At 42.2% G+C, this 22,928-nt stretch overlaps 1 protein-coding gene across 4 annotated transcripts in view; it reads left to right on the top strand.

The window, feature by feature from the left end:
• The window catches only part of NPHP1 (nephrocystin 1), an 84,848-nt gene that overhangs the window by 55,998 nt on the left and 5,922 nt on the right, over positions 1 to 22,928 (top strand). For all 4 annotated transcript variants that reach the window (XM_053923932.1, XM_053923930.2, XM_053923933.2 and 1 more), the window contains 3 exons: positions 598 to 697; positions 15,964 to 16,076; positions 20,108 to 20,181. In XM_053923932.1, coding sequence (XP_053779907.1) covers positions 598 to 697; positions 15,964 to 16,076; positions 20,108 to 20,181 — 287 coding nt within the window. The remainder of the gene's footprint in view (positions 1 to 597; positions 698 to 15,963; positions 16,077 to 20,107; positions 20,182 to 22,928) is intronic.

Below are 22,928 nucleotides of genomic sequence, written 5' to 3'. Positions count from 1 at the left end.
TGAGGAAGCGTGAGGACCCTCATTTGCTCCTTCTCATTGAACACTCAGCTACGTTAATAAGCAGGCTAACTCAGAGATTGTCTATCGCTAGTCAAATGGTATAGACATTTGAAGTTGGGTTGTGTATTCCAAGCTGCCCTCCAGAAATATCAAGCACCTTCATTTAATGTGTTCACTGAGCAGGCACGGTCCCAGACCGTGGGAGTGGAGAGTCAGACCAATGTGGTCCTTGCCTCGTGCAGCTCAGAGCCCCACAGTGCTGAAACCCCCTGTTCACTGCTCAGACCTCCCACCTGTTTCCCAGCTCAGGACACTGCTGCTGTCCTGGCCGTGCCAGTCTCCCCTTCTTGGGACAGGAAGGAGTTGGGGGCCTGGGATGCAGGTGGTTCAACCTAATTCAGACATGCTTTTTAAACTTCCCCTTTTTCTCTGTAATCCAGCAACAACAATGTAACTTTCAGGGGTGGGTATTGGTGTTGAAATACTTTATTGTATTATAATACTTTGGATTTTTTAAAATTAAAATTAAAATACTTTGTTTTGTTCTGCACACTGTCCCTAGCACTGAAAACTTTTTACATTTATTACCTTTTTAAGCACATGGGAGTGTTTTCCATCAGATGATGACAATGAGGAGGCAGCCGCAGCTTTTAGTAAAACTGAGGTCTTTGAACAGAAGATCGAGAGACCTACTGAGGTTGGTACGGCTCCTACCTGTCTAGGCGACGCAGCATGTGCGACCATCTCTGCTCTCAGCTTCTCCTGCGTGGTGATCTATTGTTGCTATATTGCCTCATTAACTTGTCTGCCGAAGATCAGTAGGGAAAGGGAAATGGAATAGTAATAAAGTTCAGATTACCTTACTCTTTTTTTAAAGATTCTATTTATTTATTTTTTAAAGAGAGGGGAAGGGAGGGCAAATTGAGAGGAAGGGAAACCTTGATCAGTTGCCTCTCACATGACCCCAACTGGGGACCTGGCCCACAACCCAGGCAAGTGCCCTGACTGGGAATCGAACATGTGACCTTTTGGTTTGAGGTATGACACCCAACCCACTGAGCCACACTAGTCAGGGCAGATTAGCTTACTCTTCTACTAACTAGTTAGCACAAAGGATAGATTTGGTTGGAAACAGTGTAGAAAACTTCTGACTAAGTGGCTTTACCAATCCATGAGCTTATCTTCAGAGAACATTTTATTTATTTATTTTTATTTTTTAAAATTTTAATTTTTTTCTTTTTTGAGAACATTTTTTAAAAATATTTTATTTATTTATTTATTTATTTATTTATTTATTTATACAAGGAAAGGGAGGACAAAAGATGAGAGAAATATGGGTGTGAGAGAAAAAAATAGGTTCCCTCTCATATGTGCTCCCCCCGGGGATTGAACATGCAACCCACACATGTACCCTGATCAGGAATCAAACCGGCAACCTTTCGCTTTGTGGGACAATGCCCAACTGAGCCACACTGGTTGGGGCGAGAACCTTTTAATGCTCTGCTTGCTGAGGAGTAATTTAGTTTATTCCCTTTAGTTTACAGCTCTCCTTTGAGTTTTAACAAATGTGTATAGTCATGTAACTATCACCACAGGCAACATACAGAATGTGTCCATTACTTGAGGCAGTTGTCTCTGCCACCTTGTCTTTGTTGTCAGCGCCCCAGCCCATCATTCCTTTGTTTTCTTTCCCAACAGTTTTGCCTTTTCTGGAATATCTTATAAATCGGATCGTACAGCACGTAGCCTTGTGAGTCTGGCCTTCACTCAGTGTAATGCTTGTCAGATTCATCCATGCCGATGCATGTGTTGGTAGTTTGTTCTTTTTTGTTTAAACAGTACAGGCACACTTTGGGGGTACTGCGGGCTAGGGTCCAGACCATCTCAATAAAGCACATGTTGCAATAGAACAAGTCACATGATTTGTTTGGTCTCCCAGTGTATGTAAAAGTTATGTTCACACTATACTGTAGTCTATTAAGTGTTCAATAACGTATGTCTAAAAAACAACGTACATACTTTAATTTCAAAATGCTAACCATTATATGAGCCCGCGGGGAAAATGGCCAACAGATTCGCTCAAGGCGGGGCTGTCACAAACTGTCAATTCATACAAAACACAGTAAAATTAAGGCACGCCTGTCTTCGTTGGCTGGATGTACTGTAGTGTGTGTATCCATTCACTAGTTGATGGACATCTGTGGTGTTTCTAATCTTGAGCGGTTATGGATAAAACTGCTCTAAATATTTGCGTATGAGATTTTGTATGTGGATGTATGTTTTCATTTCTCATGGGTACAGACACCTGGGAGTGGGGTTGCTAGGACATCTAGTGTTTGCTTATTTTATGAGTAGCTGCCAAACTGTTTTCCAAAATAACACCACCGTTTTATACTCTCACCAGCAAAAAGCCCTGGAATATATGTATAAGAATTGTGTATTTATTCTTACATGTTTAAACTTCAGTCACCTTCAAGGTACTGTGCATTTGATGCAATACACCTATTGAGACTTTTATTCTTTTCTTTTTTTAATCTAAATTATATTTTATTGATTATGCTATTAGAGTTGTCCTGATTTTTCCCCCTTTGCCCTGCTCCACTCCCAAGCCCCACTCCCTCAGGAAATCCCCCCACCATTGTTCATGTCCACGAGTCATGTGTATAAGTTCTTTGCCTACTCCATTTCCTATACTGTATTTTCCATCCCCATGGCTATTCTGTAACCACCGATTTATACTTCTTAATCCCCTCACCTCTTCACCCATTCTCCCCTTCCCCTCCATCTGGCAACCATCAAAATGCTCTCCGTATCCATGAATCTATCTCTGTTCTTTGCTTAGTTTGTTAGATTCAATTGTTGATAGATATATATTTATTGCTATTTCATTGTTCATAATTTTGATCTTATTTTTCTTAAATAAATCCCTTTAACATTTCTTATAATAATGGTCTGGTGATGATGAACTCCTTTAAGTTATTTCTTGTCTGGGAACCTCTTTGTCTGCCTTTCAATTCTAAATGATAGCTTTGCTGGTTAGAGCAATCTTGTCTGTAGGTCCTTGTCTTTCATGACTTCGAATACTTCTTGCCAGCCCCTTCTAGCCTGCAAAGTTTCTTTTGAGACATCAGCTGACAGACTTATGGGAACTCCCCTGTTGGTAACTAACTTCTTTTCCCTTGCTGCTCTTAAGATTCTCTCTTTATCTTTAACCTTGGGCATTTTAATTATGATGTGTCTCGGCGTGGGCCTCTTTGCATCCATCTAGTTTGGTATTCTCTGTGCTTCCTGGACTTGCATGGCTATTTCCTGCATCAAATTAAGGACATTTTCTTTCATTATTTTTTCAAATAGATTTCCAATTTCTTGTTCTTTCTCTTCTCCTTTGGCACCCCTATGAAGCACATATTGGATTGCTTAAAGTCATCCCACAGGCTGCTTACACTATCCTCGTTTTTTTGGACTCTCTTTTCTTCTTGTCATTCTGATTGGTTGTTTTTTGCTTCCTTATGTTCCAAATCATTAATTTGATTCTCAGCTTCATCTGTTCTACTGTTGTTTCCCTGTAAATTGTTCTTTAGTTCAGTTAGTATATCCTTGTTCCTGACTGGGTTTTTTTTTTTTTTTTTATGCTGTTGACATCCTCACTAAGTTCCTTGAGCATCCTTGTAACTATTGTTTTGAACTCTACATCTGATAGCTTGCTTATCTCCATTTTGTTTAGCTCTTTTTCTAGAGTTTTGATCCATGTTTCTTTGTCTCCTCATTTTGGCAGCCTCCCTGTGTTTGTTTCTATGTATTAAGGAGAGCTGCTCTGACTCTGTGTCTTGGTGACATGGCCTAACGTAGGGTCCAGTGGCACAGCTTCCCTTATCGCCCAAGCTGGGCACTCGAGGTGCACCTTTCATGTGGGCTGAGTACACCCTCCTTGTGTAGTTGAGTCTTGGTTGCTGTTGTCAGATCAATGGGAGGGATTTACCCAGGCCAGTCAGCTGCAAGGATTGGCTGTGACCACTTACCACCAACCTCCCTCCTCCGTGGAGCATCAGCTGTGCAGGGGCAGGGAGGTGGTGCTCCAATGTGGGCTGTAAGTGTCCACTGATGCACTGGCTCTGGGGTTTCCTGGTGGTGCAGGTCAAGATCAGCCCCCATCTGTGTTTTGCCCAGGGCACCTTGTCTGAGAAATAAAGCAATCTGAGATGGCTGCTACTTGTGCTGGACTTGGAGATTCCCAGGCAAAGCCAAGCTGTGAATCTAGGCTGGCTGCTGCTAATGACCAGCCCGGGGCTCACTGAGGCCAGCTGCTCCTTGTTTGAGAGGATTTAGGAAGATGTGAAGCTAGAGCCAAGACTGGCCATTCTCATGGAAAAGCAGCTTGGGTGGGCTGTTAAGTTGGACGGGACAGAGTCTCTGGGTATCTCCAAGGTGGGTCAAATAGTGTTAGCCAGGTTGATTGAGTCTCAGATATGGTACCAGTCTGCTGACTCAGTCTGGATGGATGTGGTTTCTTTAATTCCGTAGTTGTCAGACTTCCACTGAACTTGATTTCTGGTGGTTCTGAGTGATGGGTGTTCTATATTTTAGTTGTAATTTTGTTGTATTTATTTATTTATTATTTTAAAATATATTTTATTGATTATGCTATTAAGGTTGTCCCATTTTTTTCCCTCCCCTTTATCCCCCCTCCACTCTGTACCCACCCTGTCCTCCAGCTTCCCTTACCCTTTATTTCATGTCCATGGGTCATACATATAAGTTCTTTGGCTTCTCTGTTTCCTACACTATTCTTAACCTCCCCCTGTCTGTTTTATGCCTACCAATTATGCTTATTCCCTGTAACTTCCCCCCAACCCCATTATTCCCCTCCCCCTCACAGCTGAAAATCCTCCATGTGATCTCCATTTTACTGGTTCTGTTCCTGTTCTAGTTGTTTGCTTAGTTTGTGTTTATTTTTGTTTTTCAGGTTCAGTTGTTGATAGTGATGAGTTTATTGTCATCTTACTGTTCAGAATTTTTGATCTTCTTCTATTTCTTAGATAAGTCCTGTTAATATTTCATGTAATAAGGGCTTGGTGATGATGAACTCCTTTAAATTGACCTTATCTGGGAAGCACTTTATCTGCTCTTCCTTTCTAATTATAGCTTTGCTGGATAGAGTAATCTTGGATGTAGGTTTTTGCTTTTCATGACTTCAAATACTTCTTTCCAGCCCTTCCTGCCTATAAGGTTTCTTTTGAGAAACCAGTTGATAGCCTATGAGAACTCCTTTGTAGGTAACTGTCTCCTTTTCTCTTGCTGCTTTTAAGATTCTCTCCTTTAATCTTGGCTAATGTAATTATGATGTGCCTTGGTGTGTACTTCCTTGGGTCCAACTTCTTTGGGACTCTGTGCTTCCTAGACTTCCTGGAAGTCTATTTGTTTTGCCAGATTGGGGACATTTTCTTTCATTATTTGTTCAAATAAGTTTTCCATGTCTTGCTCTTCCTCTTTTCCTTCTGGTACCGCATATGATTCAGATGTTAGAGTGCTTAAAATTGTCCCAGAGGTTCCTAAGCCTCTCCTCATTTTTCTGAATTTTTGTTTCTCCATTCTGTTCTGGTTGAATGTTTATTTCTTCCTTTTGCTCCAGATCATTGATTTGAATCCCAGTTTCCTTCTCTTCACTTTGTTTCCCTGTATATTTTTCTTTATTTCACTTTGTATAGCCTTCATTTCTTCCTTCATTTTCTGACTGAGCTCAATCAGTTCTATGAGCATCCTGATTACTAATGTTTTGAACTCTGTATTAGGTAGGTTGTCTATCTCCTCGTTGCTTAGCTCTTTTTCTGGATTTTTTATCTGTTCTTTCATTTGGGCCATATTTCTCTGTCTTGGTGCACCTGTTACTTTGTAAGGGGTGGAGCCTTAGTTATTCACCAGGAGACCTCTTTGCTGCTTTGTGGTGTTGTCTGTGGGAGAGGGGTCAGAGAGGGAACAATGCTGCTTGCTTACTTCACTCTAGCCCCATTTTCCAATGAACTCTCCTGTGAGACTGGGAGTTCTCCTGCTGCTGCAACCCCCGCAGTAGTTTACAGCTAGCTTTGAGTCTCTAGTGTCCCGTTCAGCCAGCCCCACCTTGCCGCACATCCTCTCTGCTCAGCTGCCCCTCTCCCATCTCTGCCGCTCCTACTGGTCTGCGTGAATGTTTCTTTAACTTTTTGTTTGTTGGAGTTCCATGCAGTTTGCTTTTCTGGCACTTCTGGTTGTTTATTGTTTTTAAATTGGTTGTTATCCTTCTTTTGGTTCTACAAGGAAGTGAAGGGTTTCTACCTACATGTCCATCTTGGCCAGAATTCAACTTTTATATCATTAAGACAAAAAAACAAAAAAGAATTTCAAGGTAGAGCTCTTCCTGCTAGTGTCCAAGTGTCTGTCTCAGGAGCTGTGCTCTGCTTCCTGCAGTCCCTGCCAGCCCCGGCCCTGCCTGGTCTCGGAGTGTGTTCTTCTCCCCTCCTAGAACCCACACAGAGGCTTGAGCTCTGTCTTAAAATTGCCACTCTGCATGGTCCAGAGACATACCCTCCTGACAGTGTCAAGTGTGGGTTGGGGCACCTGCTGGTGTGGCCCAGGCTCAGGCTGGCTCTCCCAGAAACCAGGCCCTGGGCACCATGAAGCCAGAGGCCCTGGGGTGGCTACAGGCCACGGGCTGTGCTGTGGGTTCCAGGCGGAAGGCCGGGCACCAGCATGGGTGCTCTTGTACATCAGTGCCCTGAGCCTGTAAGCCTTGGAGGTGGAGACAAGGCAGGACTGATCATCTCTTTCAGTCTCTTCTCCCCTGACCTTCAGTGAATGGAGAAGGCGGCAAATACGGGAAAGGTAACATCAGCCCTCCTCTTCCTCTCCTGCAAAGGTGCCTCCCACCTCTGTTCCCACCTCCCTTGCTTATGAACCTCACCTGGGTACAGCCAAACCGCTGTGCTTAAGGACAGAGGCTCTGTCTATATATGGCAGGGGACATACAACAGTGGTGTCAGGGCCATGGGTGGGCAGCCCAGTTTGAATCTGCATTAGTGCCCATTTTCACCTGGCATCCTTGCTGGCTGGCCTCCCACTGCCTTCTCTCCAGCCAGCAGGTGTACGTGTGAGGACCCCTGGATGTCGGGAGACCTGTGGAAATACAGTGGATCGGTGTAGGCTCCCGTACTTTACCAAACAGCAGCCGCAGAATCCTGACCACAGGTCTCGTTTCGTGGAGACAGTGTGATGATGGTGACCTGTCAGCAGGAGAGGGAGGGAGCAGGCGGAGCCTCCAGTTTCACCAAGGCTCGCCTCTCTAATTCTGGAGCTGTTCTCTGAAGGGAGTTAAGTGGCAGGATGTGTCCAGAGGCTCCTGATGAGGGAAAGCCCTGGACGAGACTCAGACTCCCAGTGCCTGAGTTCCGAACCAGACACTGGGCTGTACAAGCAGGCACGTGCGTGTGGATAGATTTGCGGTCAATCCGTTTATTTTCCTTTGCCTTTTTTATGCATTTCACCTCTTTTCTTTTTCACTTCCGTTGTACTGAAAGCAAACGAAACAAAAGCGTTGCTTCCCTGCGGCCCAGTATTGTTGTTGCACATCTGCTGCCAGCTGTTTGTTGGTCCATTTTTACTTCTTCAGCTCAGCCAACCTTTCCGAGCTCAGAGGTTTTTAGTCACCTTGGGTTTGGGAAAACCAGAGGATTTCCCTAAAGAAAACAGAGCAAGCAGCATCGCTTCATGCTGTGGGGAGGTGCCCGCACTGTGGGAGCAGTGAAGGCCTCTACTGCCAGCGGGAGGGGAGGTCGTTGAGAGGAGGAGAGGGCGCAGTGGGAGGAAGGTTCCACCCCTCCCCTAGCCACGACAATGGCTGTTCTTCCTCAGGAGACAGGAGTTTGGGCTTGCAGCTAAAACACCGCCCATGCGGTCCCTGGACCAGAGGGCGGGATGTAGAACGGCCCCTGGGATCACAGCATGAACCCTGGGGAGGCTCATGGAGCCGTCAGGGCTGCCCAAACAGCCCCTGCAGCCAGCCTTTGAAATCTGGTCAGATATCCACAAGATCAGAATTTTAACAGGGTTGGAAAGAGGTGATTTCCAACTTTGTAGACCAAAGGCTATATGTGAATGTAAGTGTGGCAAGAGAACCTGTCCTGCATTTTTGGATGTTTCTAGAAATGCAGGGGTTAGGGAGAGGTGAAGGACAATTATTTAAATTCCATTAAATTGATCACCAAGGGGATCCATCGCTCCTGCACCATCATGGGGTCGGGCACATTCATTCTGTTCGATGTCGACAGGCTGGAAGCCTGTTACCTCTGTGATCTTTTTTTTTTCTTCAAAAATTTTTATTCTGTAAATTAAAGTAAACAATTAATTTATAAAAGTTAAGTTGTCTTTTAAATCCTTTAGTGGGTTTTCTTAGCCCAAAGACATATTTCTTTTTGATAGAGGACATTGTTTACAGGGGTTCTGAGATTTATCTCTATGGTCTTTCTTTATGCTTCTTGACAGAGTCCATTTCTTTCTAAAAATAACATTTAGAAAATGCATATTTAGAACAATTTCAGACATTTTCTTGAGTATCTTCTCAGGCTGACTCCTGTGCTCTGTCCACCCCAAGTGTTCAGTCTGTGTGTGTCAGGGTTTTAAAGCGCTCACTTGTCATGCTCCCACATTATTGTTTTGAAGTCTCAGTACTGAAATTTTGTTTCTGTTTTTTAATTCTTAAGTATTTTCTTCTTTTTTGATGCTATTGTAAATGGAATTGTTCAAATTTCTCAAATTACTGAATGTATAGAAACATGACTGATTTTTAATGTTAATTTTATATTCCTTAATTTTGCTGAATTTGTTCATCTGACAGGTTTTTGTGGCATCTTTAGGGTTTTCTACATATGAGATCATGTCTATGAACAGATGTGACTTTACTTCTTCCCTCCAGTTTGGATGCTCTTGCCTGATTGCTCTAGCTAGGACTTCCAGTGGTATGTTGAATACAAGTGGTGAAAGCAGGAGTCCTTTTCTTGTTCCTGAGCTTAGACAAAAAGCTTTCTGTCTTTCACCATTAAATAGGTTAGCTGTGGGATTTTCATATATGATCTTTAGTATGTGAAGGTGGTTTCCTTCTATTCCTAGTTTGTTGAGTGTTTGTATTATGAATTTTCTCAAATGTCTTTTTGGCATCAATTGATAAGATCACGTGGGTTTTCCCCTTCATTCTGTAATATAGTGTATTCCATTGATTGATTTTGTTACATTGAGCCATCCTTCCTTTCCAGGAATAAATCCTACTTGATCATGGTGTATAATCCTTTTATTATGCTGCCAGACTCCGTTTGCTAGTGTTTTGGTAAAGATTTTTGCATCAGTGTTCATAGGGATATAGGTCTGTAATTTTCTTGTCTTGTAGGGTCTTTCTCTGGTTTTGGTATCAGGGTAATGGTGGCCCCATAGAATGATTAAGGAGCTATTCCCTCCTCTTCCACTTTTTGAAAAAGTTTGAGAAGGATTGGCTCTTCTTTAAATATTTAGCAGAATTCATCAGTGAAGCCATCAGGTCCAGAACTTTTCTTTGTTGATAGATTTTTGATTGCTGATTCAATTTCTTTACCAGTAATAGGTCTACTCAGATTTTCTCTTAATTTGTGATTTACCATATTTTGCCATGTATAATGTGCATCCATGTTTTTGGCCCAAACTTTCAGGAAAACAATTTTTTTTGTTTTAAGTTTTTAATTAAGTTATTTATTTATTTACATTTAGATACTTGGTTTTTGTATTATAAAGGAATTTTAGCATTTATTTTTGAACATATTATGGTACAAGAAATTTTATGTTACAAATAATTACAAAACACAAGAAGAGATACAAGGCATAAGAAATTTTATGTACCAATAACAAATTTATGATATTTACACATCATAGAAGGCCAAGAACTCTTTGTCACTGGCAATATCAGAAGTAATGTCTTTTTCAATTTCTGCATTACTTGTGTCTTCTGAAAAGTCACTTTCCTCATCCCGGTATATTTCAACGTCCTCAGTTCCATCCACAGCATTGCTGATGCCACATTTTTTAAACGACTTCACAACCACTTCCTTCTTGTCACCTTTCCAAGATCTTAGGATCCAATCACAAACCTGGTCAATGGATGCTTCCTTGACCCTGCCTGTAGGTGTGAAATCATTACCAGCTGACTGCATCTATGACATCCACTCTTTCTTCATTAGGGCCTTAACGGGCTTGTTTACTGACACATCAAGAGGTTGCAGTTGGCTGGTTAGCCCACCAGTATCACAGCAAGTTGGGTTTTCAAGCCTGATGTGATTGCTTTCACACTTTGCATAACATGGGCTTTGAAGTGAGCAAAAACAAGCAAAGCTGCTTTTTTAAGTAATCCACCAGGCCTTTGTGACTAGACTTGGTTAAATCAGATTTTCACACCTTCTGAGTTCATCCGTCCTTTTTCATGCACGTGGATAACAACTCCACTTAGAATCTTTTCTTTCAGAAAAGTTTTTCTTTGAAAGATGACGACAGGTGGAAGCTTCGTCCCATCTGCACAACAGGCTAGAACAACAATGAAATGTGTTTTCTCATGACCATTAGTTTTATCAGCACGGTCTTTGCTCCCTTGACATCCACAGTTCTGTTGGATGGCACATCACATGTGTGTGGGACCTCATCCGTGTTGGTGATTTGGGACAGCTCAAAGTTGTGAGTCTTTCAAAGAATAATAACATAAGAATGAAAACTTGATTATCATTGGCTACTGAAGTTTTGGGGCAAGTTTGTTCATGTCCTCGTGCTCAAACCTTCTCTCTTCATAAAGTTAAAGCACCATTTAGGTGTCCCTGAGAGATCATCAATGTTTTTTTTCTTTTGCAGTCCTTTTACCTTCTTTTTCTATCATCTTGGTCAAAACAGAGATCCTAGTGCAACGCTGCTTCAGAATCCAGGTCTTCACCTCCTCCTCCACCTCTGGCCACTTTGGAGGTTTCCCTCTCATTGCCTTCTTCTGTCCTGGCATCCGAAGGAGCTTTTCTTCCTGTTACCTCACAATCTGATGACACTCCCTGTCGGGGGAGGAGGTCAAAAGTGTCTCTTGGCAGCCCTGTTGCCATGCTTTTTATCATATTTAATGACTTTTAGCTTAAGCTTGCAGAGTACGAAAAGCATTTTGACATTTTCCAAGGGATTTTCCAATAATTTTACCTGCCTAAAGTGTATGAAGAGAAATGTTGTGCTGTTCACACTGTGGTAATAAAGTCAGCGTCACTTATCAAGTGGATAACATTTGCCATCATCTATATTATTCTGTGCATAACCTATGTCGCTCTTCCGCTCTTCATTTCATTTCGTTGAATCATTGGCTGAAATGGCTCTCATTGAAAGTTTGTCATAAGTTCAACAAAACTGATTATCGTATTCCAGGGTATTATTTTGCATACAGATATCATTTCTAGAGTTACACTTTTAACTCATAAGCATAAACAAAAGAATTAAAACCATTTATATAGATATGGAATTAGTACCACCCATATATAATGTGCATCCTTATTTTTCCCTAAGAAATTTGGGCAAAAAGTGCATGTTACACATGGCAAACTACAGTAGTCTTAATAGGTTTTGTGTTCCTAGGAATTAGTCCATTTCATCTAGATTATCCAAATTTTTTACTTAAGTTTTTGGTTGGGTGTCACACCACAAAGTGAAAGGTCACCAGTTCGATTCCCGGTCAGGGCATATGCCTGGGTTGAGGACCTGGTCCCCAGTTGGGTTGCATGCAAGAGGCAACTGATCAATGTTTCTCTCTCTCTCTTTCTCCCTCCCTTCCCTTCTCTCTAAAAATAAATAAAATTTTAAAAGAAAAATGTTTGTAAATTTGGTGATCCTTTCAAAGAACCAACTTCGGGTTTCATTGATTTTCTCTATTGTTTTCTAGTCTCTATTTCATTTATCTGTTCTCTGATCTTCATTGTTTTCTTCCTTCTGCTTGCCAGGGATTTAGTTTGTTCTTCTTACTAGTTCCTTAAATCAAGAAACTAGTAAAGTTAGGTCTTGATTTCAGATCTGATTTTTTAATATAGCTATACATTTCACCCTTAACACTGCTTTCACTTTGTCCCATAAATTTTGGTATGTTATATTTTCTTTTTAATTGATCTGTAAGTATTTTCTTATTTTCCTTGTGATTTCTTTTTTGATCCATCATTATTTGAGTGTGTTGTTTAATCTCCACGTGTGTGAATTTTCCAGTTTTCGTTCTGGTCTTGATTTTTAGTTCCATTCCATTGTGATCAGAAAAGATACTTTGTATGATTTCAGTTTTAATTTTTTTAATACTCATTTGAGGGCATGTTTATTGATTTTAGAGAGAGGGGAAGCGTGGGAGACAGAGAGGGAGAGAAACATGGATGTGAGAGAGATACATTGATTGGTTACTTCTCGTATGCACCCCAGCTGGGGACCAAACCCACAACCTAGGCATGGGCCCTGACCAGGAATCAAACCCATGACATTTCAGTTTACAGGATGACATTCCAACTGATCCACACTGGTCAGACCTATGATTTCAGTTGTTATTATTATTATTATTATTTTAATTATTTTATTGTTGTTCAATTACAGTTGTTTGCATTTTCTCCCCGCCCCTTCCCCCCACCCCATCCAAACCCACCTCCCTCCTTTGCTTCCACCGTCCCCCTTGGTTTTGTCCATGTGTCCTTTGTAGTAGTTCCTGAAAACCCTTCTCCCCACTATACCTTCCCCCTCCCCTCTGACTATTGTTAGATTGTTCTTAACTTAAATGACTCTGGTTATATTTTGTTTGCTTTTTTTCTTTTGTTAATTATGCTCCAGTTGAAGGTGAGACCATAAAGTAATTGTCCCTTACCTCCTGGCTTATTTCACTTAGCATAATGCTCTCCAGTTCCATCCAGGCTGTTGCAAAGGGTATGAGCTCCTTTCTCTCTGCTGCATAGAATTCCATTGTGTAAATGTACCATAGTTTTTTGATCTACTTATTTGCTGAAAGGCACTTAGGTTGCTTCCAGCACTTGGCTATTGTAAATTGTGCTGCTATGAACTTTGGGGTGCACAGGTTCTTTTGGATTGGTGTTTCAGGGTTCTTAGGGTATAATCCAAGCAGCGGAATTGCTGGGTCAAAGGGCAGTTCCATTTTTAGTTTTCTGAGGAAATTCCATAGTGTTTTCCACAGTGGCCTCACCAGTCTGCATTCCCACCAACAGTGCACTAGGGTTCCCTTTTCTCTGCATCCTCTCCAACACTTGTTCGTTGATTTGTTTATGTTGGCCATTCTGACCGGTGTGAGGTGGTATCTCATTGTGGTTTTAATTTGCATCTCTCTGGTGGCTAGTGAGGCTGAGCATCTTTTCATGTGTCTCTGGGCCTTCTGTATGTCCTCCTTGAAGAAGTGTCTGTTCAAGTCCTTTTCCCATTTTTTAATTGGGTTGTTTGTCTTCCTGGAGTGGAGTCCTGAGAGTTCTTTATATATTTTGGAGATCAGGCCCTTGTCTGAGGTATCATTGGTAAATATGTTTTCCCATACAGTTAGTTCTCTTTTCATTTTAATGCTGTTTTCATTAGCCATGCAGAAGCTTTTTATTTTGATGAGGTCCCATTTGTTTATTCTTTCCTTTATGTCCCTTGCTTTAGGGGACATATCAGTGAAGATGTTGCTGTGTGGAGTGTCTGAGATTTTCCTGCCAATGTTTTCCTCTAGGACTTTTATGGTGTTACGACTTATATTTAAGTCTTTTATCCACCTTGAATTTATTTTTGTGTGTGGTGTAAGTTGGTGATTGAGTTTCATTTTTTTGCACGTAGCTGCCCAGATCTCCCAACACCATTTGTTGAAGAGGCTATTTTTGCTCCATTTTATGCTTCTTCCCCCTTTGTCAAATATTAATTGACTGTAGAGACTTGGGTTTATTTCTGGGCTCTCTGTTCTGTTCCATTGGTCTATGTGCCTGTCTTTATGCCAGTACCAGGCTGTTTTGATTACAGTGGCCTTGTAATACAGTTTGATATCAGGTATGGTGTTCCCTCCTGCTTTGTTCTTCTTTCTCAAAATTGCTGCAGTTATTCAAGGTCGTTTATGGTTCCATATAAATTTTTGAAATGATTATTCTATATGTCTGAAATATGTCATGGGTATTTTAACAGGGATTGCATTGAATCTATAAATTGCTTTGGACAGTATGGCCATTTTGATGATGTTAATTCTTCCAATCCATGAGCATGGTACATGCTTCCATTTGTGTCTTCCTTAATTTCTCTCTTCAGTGTTGTATGGTTTCTGAGTACAGGTCTTGTACCTCCTTGGTTAGGTTTATTCCTAGGTACTTTATTTTTCTTGTTGCTATATCAAATGGGATTTTTTTTTCCTGATTTCTGTTTCTGATATTTCATTGTTGGTATACAAGAATGCCTTTTATTTCTGAGTGATTGACTTTGTATCTGGCTGTTTTGCCAAATTCATGATTTCAGCTTTTAAATCATTAAGACTTAATATGTGGTCTATCCCATAGAATATTCCATGTACATTTGAGAAAAATGTGTACTCTGCTGTTGTTGGGCAGAGTGTCCTGTGTGTGTCTGTTAGCTACAATTGGTCTACAGTGTTGTTCGAGTCTTCTATATTCTTATTAATCTTCTGCCTGGTTCTTCTGTCCTTTATTGAGAGTAGGTTATTAAAGTCTCTTACTATTATTATAGGTCTATTTCTCTCTTTTACTTGCTTTATATATTTAGGAGTTCTAATATTTGGTATATATATATACCTTGTATATATCTTCTTGGTGAATTGATACTTTTTTCATTACATAATATCCTTCTTTGTCTTTTGTAAAAGTTTTTTGACTTAAGGACTATTTTTCTGATATTATTTTTAGCCATCCCTGCTCACTTTTGTTCACTGTTTGCACAGAATATCTTTGTCCATCCTTTCATTTTCAACCTGTGAGTGTGCTTAGATCTAGAGTCTCTTGTAGGTAGTACACAGTTGGATCCTGTAATCCATTCTTCCAATCTCTGACTTTTGATTGGGGAATTTAATCCATTTACATTTAAAGCGATTACTGATAAGGAAGGACTTACTATTGTCATTTTTTTAGTGATTGTCTGTATGTCTCATAGATATTTTTGTTCCTCATTTCCTCCCTACTGCCTTTCTTGTGTTCAATAGATTTTTCGTAGTGACACATTAATTCCCTTTTCATTTCCTTTTGTGTACATTCTATAGATTTTTTTTGTGGTTACTATGGGGATTGCATATAACATCATAGAGAAAATAATCTATTTTAAGCTGATAATAACTTCAGTATTTAAGTTTATTGTTTTTGAGTCCTTAATGTGTACCAGGCATTGCATTAAAAAACCCACACTCACCTCATTTTAATCCTTTTTATTAACCTTCTGAAATGCAGGTATTACTATCTGCATTCCACAGATAAGGAAACCAAAACACAAGGCAAATAATTAATTGACCCAAAGTTCCATAGCTAGGAAGCAGCAAAGTCAGAGTTCTGTCCAGGTCTGCCACACCCGCCCACGTTCCATCCAGCACTGTGAACAGTCTGAACTCACTGTTTCCTCTGCATTCATCTCATCAGGTGGGGTGGCCACATGGCTTTGTTAAAACTTGTAGCAGACTAGTCTCTTTATTTCCAAAACACATAATTTATGACTTTTTAAATTTGACGTTTAACATGGGTGGTAGCTAAATGAAAGCATAGGAATGACAAAACAGAGTGGAGACTTGAAAGTGTACACATAAAAAAGTAGGTTATTTGACGTTTAACGTGGCCGGCATGGAGTGGGAATTTTCCTTATAATTGTCGTATTTTTTTCCAATAATGAAACAAAAAGTAATAAATAAATAAATATTGTAGGTTGGAGTGTAGGAAATTGTTTAGTGAATACATTTTTTCTTTTTAATAGTCTACTGCCGGAAACATTAGTTGGAAGTATGTGCTACATTCATTTGTTGATATTTTATCGCCAAATTCTTGGAGATGTACTCCTGAAAGACAGGATGAGCATGCAAAGTGCTGGTAAGGGGTCTTTGCAATTTCCTTTTGTACGATAATGCATTATGCTTTGAGTAAACATAACCTATATCTTCTTCCAAAAGTGACAGTTGAAATAAAAATTTTAAAATAGCATCAAAGTGAATAAATTACTACAGATGAAAAGCATTGTACTTAGTGTATATACTGTGTGAGCTCAGTACGTATTTAATTCTTTACCATATACATATTGTCTTATTTCCAGTTCTGGAGATTTGAGATCCTAAAACTCAGATATAATCATATTTTTCCTTACTGTCTCTGAATAATCTGTTTCTATTATGTTTGGTATTCACATCATCTTTCTGGGAAGAGACTGAAATCACCCAAAATAACTAGTTCTTGATGCACAAACTTTAAATATCAGTGGATAAGTTAAAGTTGGCAAATCCAGGTAAGAGGTATTCAGGATTACTGTGTACTATTTTTATTCTTGCTACTATTTAAAGCATGAGATTTCTTCCCAGTAAAATGTTAAAAAATAATTTTTTATATTAATAAGTTGTCATACATGATTGAACTTGCAAAGAGGAATGCACATGTTACAAGGATTGCCTCAAAAAAAGTTTAACTAGAATTTAGAGAACCAAGATGGCGGCATAGGTAGACACACCGCACCTCCTCACACAACCAGAACTGACAGAAAATCGAATGGCAAGGAAGTCCGACACCAAGTAGATAAAAAAGAAACATACATCCAGACCGGTAGGAGGGGTGGAGATGAGCACTGGGGCAGAGAGGACTCGAGTGGCCCTGGTGGGACCGAGACTGGCGGAGTGTGGGACGAACGGGGCAGGCAGTCTGACCACTAGCAGACCCTGCGGCCCCACATTCGCGAACAGATAAACCCAGAGGGCCGGACTCAGAGTGGCGGAGAACGGGGCAGGAAGAGTGGTGGGTAGCACCTGGCGGCCCCACATTTGCGCACAGATAAACCGGACAAAAGGCGGGGAGCAAAGCAGACCACGTAACCCAGGGCTCCAGAGCAGGGAAATAAAGCCTCAAACCTCTGATTGAAAACGCCCGTGGGGGTTGGGGAGGCAGCAGGAGAGACTCCCAGCCTCACAGGAGAGGTTGTTGGAGAGACCCACAGGGGCCTAGAGTGTGCACAGGCCCACCCACTCGGGAACCAGCACCAGAGGGGCCCAATTTGATTGTGGGTAGTGGAGTGAAAGACTGAAATCTGGTGGAGAGGGGAGTGGGCGCCATTGCTCCCTCTCGGCCCCTCCCCCATGTACAACGTCACAGCACAGCAACCAGCGTTACCCTGCCCCGTGGAACACCTAAAGCTCTGCCCTTTTAAGTAACAGAAGCACCAAGACCAAAAGAAATGGCCCAAATGACAGAACACTTCAAAGCTCCAGAAAAAATACAGCTAAGCGAGGAAGAGATAGCCAACCTATCGGATGCACAGTTCAAAACACTGGTTATTAAGACGCTCACAGAATTGGTTGAATTTGGTTGAAAACTAGATGAAAAAATGAAGCCTATGCTAAGAGAAACAAAGGAAAATGTACAGGGAACCAATAGTGATGCAAAGGAAACTGGGACTCAAATCAACGGTGTGGACCAGAAGGAAGAAAGAAACATCCAACCAGAAAAGAATGAAGAAACAAGAATTCGGAAAAATGAGGAGAGGCTTAGGAACCTCCAGGACATCTTGAAACATTCCAACATCCGAATTATAGGGGTTCCAGAAGGAGAAGAGGAAGAACAAAAAATTGAAAACTTATTTGAAAAAATAATGAAGGAGAACTTCCCCAATCTGGCAAAGGAAATAGACTTCCAGGAAGTCCAGGAAGCTCAGAGAGTCCCAAAGAAGCTGGACCTAAGGAGGAACACACCAAGGCACATCATAATTACATTACCCAAGATTAAAGATAAGGAGAGAATCTTAGAAGCAGCAAGAGAAAAGGACACAGTTACCTACAAAGGGGTTCCCACAAGACTGTCAGTTGATTTCTCCAAAGAGACCTTACAGGCAAGAAGGGAATGGCAAGAAGTATTCCAAGTCATGAAAGGCAAGGGCCTACATCCAAGATTACTGTATCCAGCAAAGCTATCATTTAGAATGGAAGGGAAGATAAAGTGCTTTTCAGATAAGGTCAAGTTAAAGGAGTTCATTATCACCAAGCCCTTATTATATGAAATGTTAAAGGGAGTTACCTATGAAAAAGAAGATAAAAAATAGGAACAGTAAAAATGACAGCAAACTCACAGTTATTAACGACCACACCTAAAACAAAAACAAGAGCAAACTAGGCAAACAACTAGAACAGGAACAGAACCATAGAGATGGAGATCACATGGAGGGTTGTCAATAGGGGAGTGGGAGGGGGAGAGGGGGGGAAAGGTACAGAGAATAAGTAGCATAGATGATAGGTGGAAAATAGACGGGGGGGAGGGTAAGAATAGTGTAGGAAATGTAGAAGCCAAAGAACTTATAAGTATGACCCATGGACATGAACTATAGGGGGGGAATTTGGGAGGGAGGGGGTGGGCAGGATGGAGTGGGGGGGGGAAATGGGACAACTGTAATAGCATAATCAATAAATATATCAAAAAAGTTTAAATATTAAAATAAATAAATAAATAAATTCCCTAATATAAAGGGTCTATTTAAAAAAAAAAGTTTAACTTTACTGGACAGCCTTTGGATTCAATAGATCCGTAAGCAGGTGTGTATGCAGTGCGTCCTGCATGCCAGGCCTTGTGAGACAGGCAGGGCTATTCCTACCCTAGTGGAGCGACATACCTTAAATACAAAATTACAGGAGTAATCCTTTTCACATTTTGGAATAAGTGTTCTGAAGGAAAGTGCACAATGAGAGCACACAGTAGGAAGGCTGAATTAATGTGTAGGGTGAGGGAAGCCTTCTCTGCGCAAGTAATATTAAGATAAGCCCTGATAGAGGAGTTAGAGTTACGAAGAAGGTGGTGGGGGTGAGAAGGTTCTGGACAGAGACACCATAGTATGTGTGATGACTCAAGGCAAGAAAACATGGGTGTGCTGGAGGGACCAGAAGTGAAAGCAGGCCAGTGGGGCTAGAGAGAGGGAGTGAGAGGGAGAGCCCTGTGATGCCTTAGGATCTGGACAAGTAGAGTTCATGGTTAGACAGGGGTCCTCCACCAGGCACCTGACACCTAGATGGGTAAATGGAAATGAAACTGAAAGTCAGAGAAGCACAGACATTTCCCAAGGAGCAATTACCACTCTAAGAGAGGACAGTTGAGGTAAGCCTTTTAATCATCACTGGCCTTTAAATTTAGTTCAATGACTCTAGAAACAATTCATGGATGACATGACTTCTTAAAGAGGATAAAGCTTATTTGTTGTCCTGGAGAAGGTTACTCAGATTATTGACTTCATTTGAATCTGACCATCAGAATAAACATAGAAAAATCTGGAGAATGGATTTTTTTCCTGCTAAAGATACAGGATCATCTCCAAAGCATTCTTCCTTATGGACTTCCTCACACAAATCTTTCACATGCCATTACTTATTGTGGAATATCAGTATTCTCCCACACAGTATTTAGGCGTGTGTCCAAATCCCCAACTCCCGATGCCTTCCAATTTCATTCCCCACCATCCCATGACCCGCAGACACCAGGGTTCTTCCCCGAGTGCTGGTGGACTGGAGTCAGGCACTGGCAGCCTCCTTTCTGCTGGTACTTCCTGACTCCTCCTACCATACCACCGTCACTGGCGGAAAGTGAGGCTGGGAAAAAACACTGAAGAACACAATTTTCCAGTCGTCTTCTGTTCAGAGCCACTTTACTTCTACCCTAAAAGTTCTGTCTACTTGGTAGAAGACTCATTCCAGAACCCTCTGGGGTATGGGTGTAGGGGAGTGTGGAGGTAGAGGGGACAGCTTTGAGTTCCTAGAGGTTAAAGTGTTAGAATGTTGTCAACAAATACTGTGACACTGATTCCAATCAGAATGAATGCTTTTCTATTGCAGTAAAACATTGGATAAATTTGTATAAAATCCTTTTTGGTCTTTGTCTTTCAGATTTAATCAGTAATCCTATACTGGCTACCTTCCCCAAGCTCCTGGAGCAGCCTGACGTGATGGATGCACTCCGGGTGGGTGGCATCACGATGGGAACCTGGTGGGCTCGGGAAGCAGTTAGACACACTGTGTTGGTGTGTTCTGACACCTGCTCTAGGGTTTGCCCCCCATTTGGATGACATCTCCTGATCTGTGTCCATTTTCTAGCTCACTTGGGCTCATCCTTCCTTTGTTAGTGTGGGTGTTTCTCAGGCTGCCCAGGATCCAGTAAGCAGGTGGAGTGCCTGCTGCATACACCGTGGCAATCTCTTATCTCTCATCTGTTCCTTGACTTATCATGGCTACCAGTGGTGGCCCAAGAGCAAGAGTCCAAAAACGGTTTGTCAGATAAATGAACTGAGCTCTCAGGGGAAGGTCAGGGCATGCCTGTCATTTTTGTTTAATTTGATACATACCATCTGCTGCATAAATAGCAGCTGGTTGAACCAGATGAAATCTCCAATTTTCAGCCATTTTTTCATCTTCAAAATGTGAGTTTTATAAAAAGTTCCACTTGCTATATCAAGGTCAACAACTATTAGAAAACCTCTATGCCTACCAGGCAGATGCTCAGATAGCCTAGTAGCGGGCTCAGGGGAAGTAGGACCCAGGTCCTTCGAGACATGAAGAAGGCAGCAAATGAGGACCAGGAATTGTTCCATTAAAGAGGTGCTGGCTGATACCCGGCTGGGGCCATGTTGGATTTTGACAGGCTGAGATGGGAGTGGAAGACACTACAGGTGGAGGGCTCAGCATGAACAAACATTTTGCAGCCAGAAGGACAACAGAGTGTTCTTGAGCAGAGCAGTGACCCCGTGGGGCAGGCTGAGTGTTGCCGGTAGATGGGCACGGCCTGTGTGAGTCTCGTGTCCAGGTGCAGAGTGTGGGAGGGGTGGGTGACCCATGAAGGTTTTGTCAGGAAAACTCCCGACAGCACAGAGAGGTAGAGGAGCACGCTTGCAGGAGGAAGGTGAGCTGTGTTGGGAGGCGACTCCTGTTGATAAGGAAGGAGGTCAGATGAGCCTGACAGAGACATGGAGATTTTTATGAGACTTTGAAACTGATTTCATGTGCTGGTTTGGCTGGTGTGGGGGTGTCAACAGTAACAATGAAGTTTTCAACAAAATCACTTCAAATGTTCAAGGCATATGATTCCCCATAATTTCAGACAAATTCGTTTGGCACTGTAGTTAGATAATGCAGAATTTCTCCTTCCCTTGTAAAGTCAGTAGTATCATAATGTGTCTTCGTTATACAGAACATACATACATTGATTCATTTGATAAAGATTTCACGAGAGCCCACTGTGGCTGAGGCACTGTGCTGGGCACTGGGAGGTTTCTCTAGGTGTGTAACAGTCACAGAATCTGGGTGTTGGTGTTAGCAGGGGCCGAAGGGCTGGTCTAGTCTAAATTCTGCACTTCCTGATGAACACACAGCTCAGAGAAGGGCCATGACCTGGCTGGCCAAGCAGCACAGCTCCGGGTGCGTCCAGATGTGCCACAGGCTTTTCAAGTTGAGCAAAGTTGTTCATAGTGGAAAACAATAAAGTCCATTTGTTGTATAAGTCTATTTAAGTATATACATTTATGTTTATATAGCTGCCTGTGAACAGGTCCAGCGAATAGACTCTAGAAAGGCAACAGTGACTACCTCTGTATTTTCTTAATTTTTCCACAGCAAATTATTTGTATAATAAATGATTTTTGTAAAACAAAGGAGTAGTTTGTTCCTACAGTCAGTCTTGTGCCTTCTCTTGGTGGCACCTTGTATGACTTGGGAGAAGCTAGGCTGTGTGTGGTCGCTAGCTCAGGTTTTGCTCCCACTCGTGGTGCCTTCCAGCATGGATCTGTGGAAGGTCCTGCACACAGTCACCCAAGGGTGCAGAATAATAGCATCATGTGCACGAGTGGCTCCCTGTGTTCCCAGCTGCCCCTCAGGAAGAGAGAATGGGGACTTGTCCATGGGCTTCCCTCTGCCTGTGCCCCATGGTGGCATGAGCAGCTCTGCTGGCATTTTATTGACCAGAACCAATCACACAGCACCCTGGAACTGGGAGGGAGCTGGGAGGTGGTCTCCTGTTTGCTCCAGAGGAGGGGGGAGCAATCCTTCCCTCCCCCATGCTTTCTCTGTTCCTGCTGAGTTACACTAGGTGAAACACCCCACTGCTTCCTGGTAACTCAGTGAAAAGTGAGCTGGGGCCTTGCCACTTAACTAAAGAACAATGGGCAGATGTTACCAGCCGGTAATAAGTCTGGAGTTGCTGAGTGCTATTTGTGTTAAGCCAGATTCCTCACAAAGTTCATGTTATGCCATGTGTGAGCTTCCTACTGTTAACTCAGCAAAGTCCAGTTTGTGGTTGGCGCTTGGACGCTGATGATGGCACCTGGCTTGTTGAGTGAAGCACTCTGGGCTCTAAGATCCTCTCCACACTCTCCAGGCCCCCGGGTGCAGCATCAGCAGGTTTAGGAGAATACCCCCGAAGGTGGCTCCTGTAGGGAGTCACAGAACTTTCTAGGGACGACCTCCCTGCTGAGGAGGGGCTGATGCATCCATGGAACCCATGTAATCAGGCGCCAGCGGGCGGACACGTGCCGTGAGTCCAGGATCCAGCAGCTCGGAGCCAGGCACCACCTTGCTTGCAGTGTGTGGGGCCGGCACCGGGAAGCTCGATCCCGACTTCTGTGGGACTAATGGAACTCTGGGATTTTATTTCTTTAAAAAAGCATTGATGAAGCCTCGTGGACAGATTGAAAGTATTTGCTTGCAAAGCTGTGCTGCA

Source organism: Desmodus rotundus, chromosome 5, assembly GCF_022682495.2.
Source record: "Desmodus rotundus isolate HL8 chromosome 5, HLdesRot8A.1, whole genome shotgun sequence".
NCBI lineage: Eukaryota > Metazoa > Chordata > Mammalia > Chiroptera > Phyllostomidae > Desmodus > Desmodus rotundus.
Note: the sequence above shows the minus strand (reverse complement) of the source record. Positions and strands in the feature narration are given on the sequence as shown.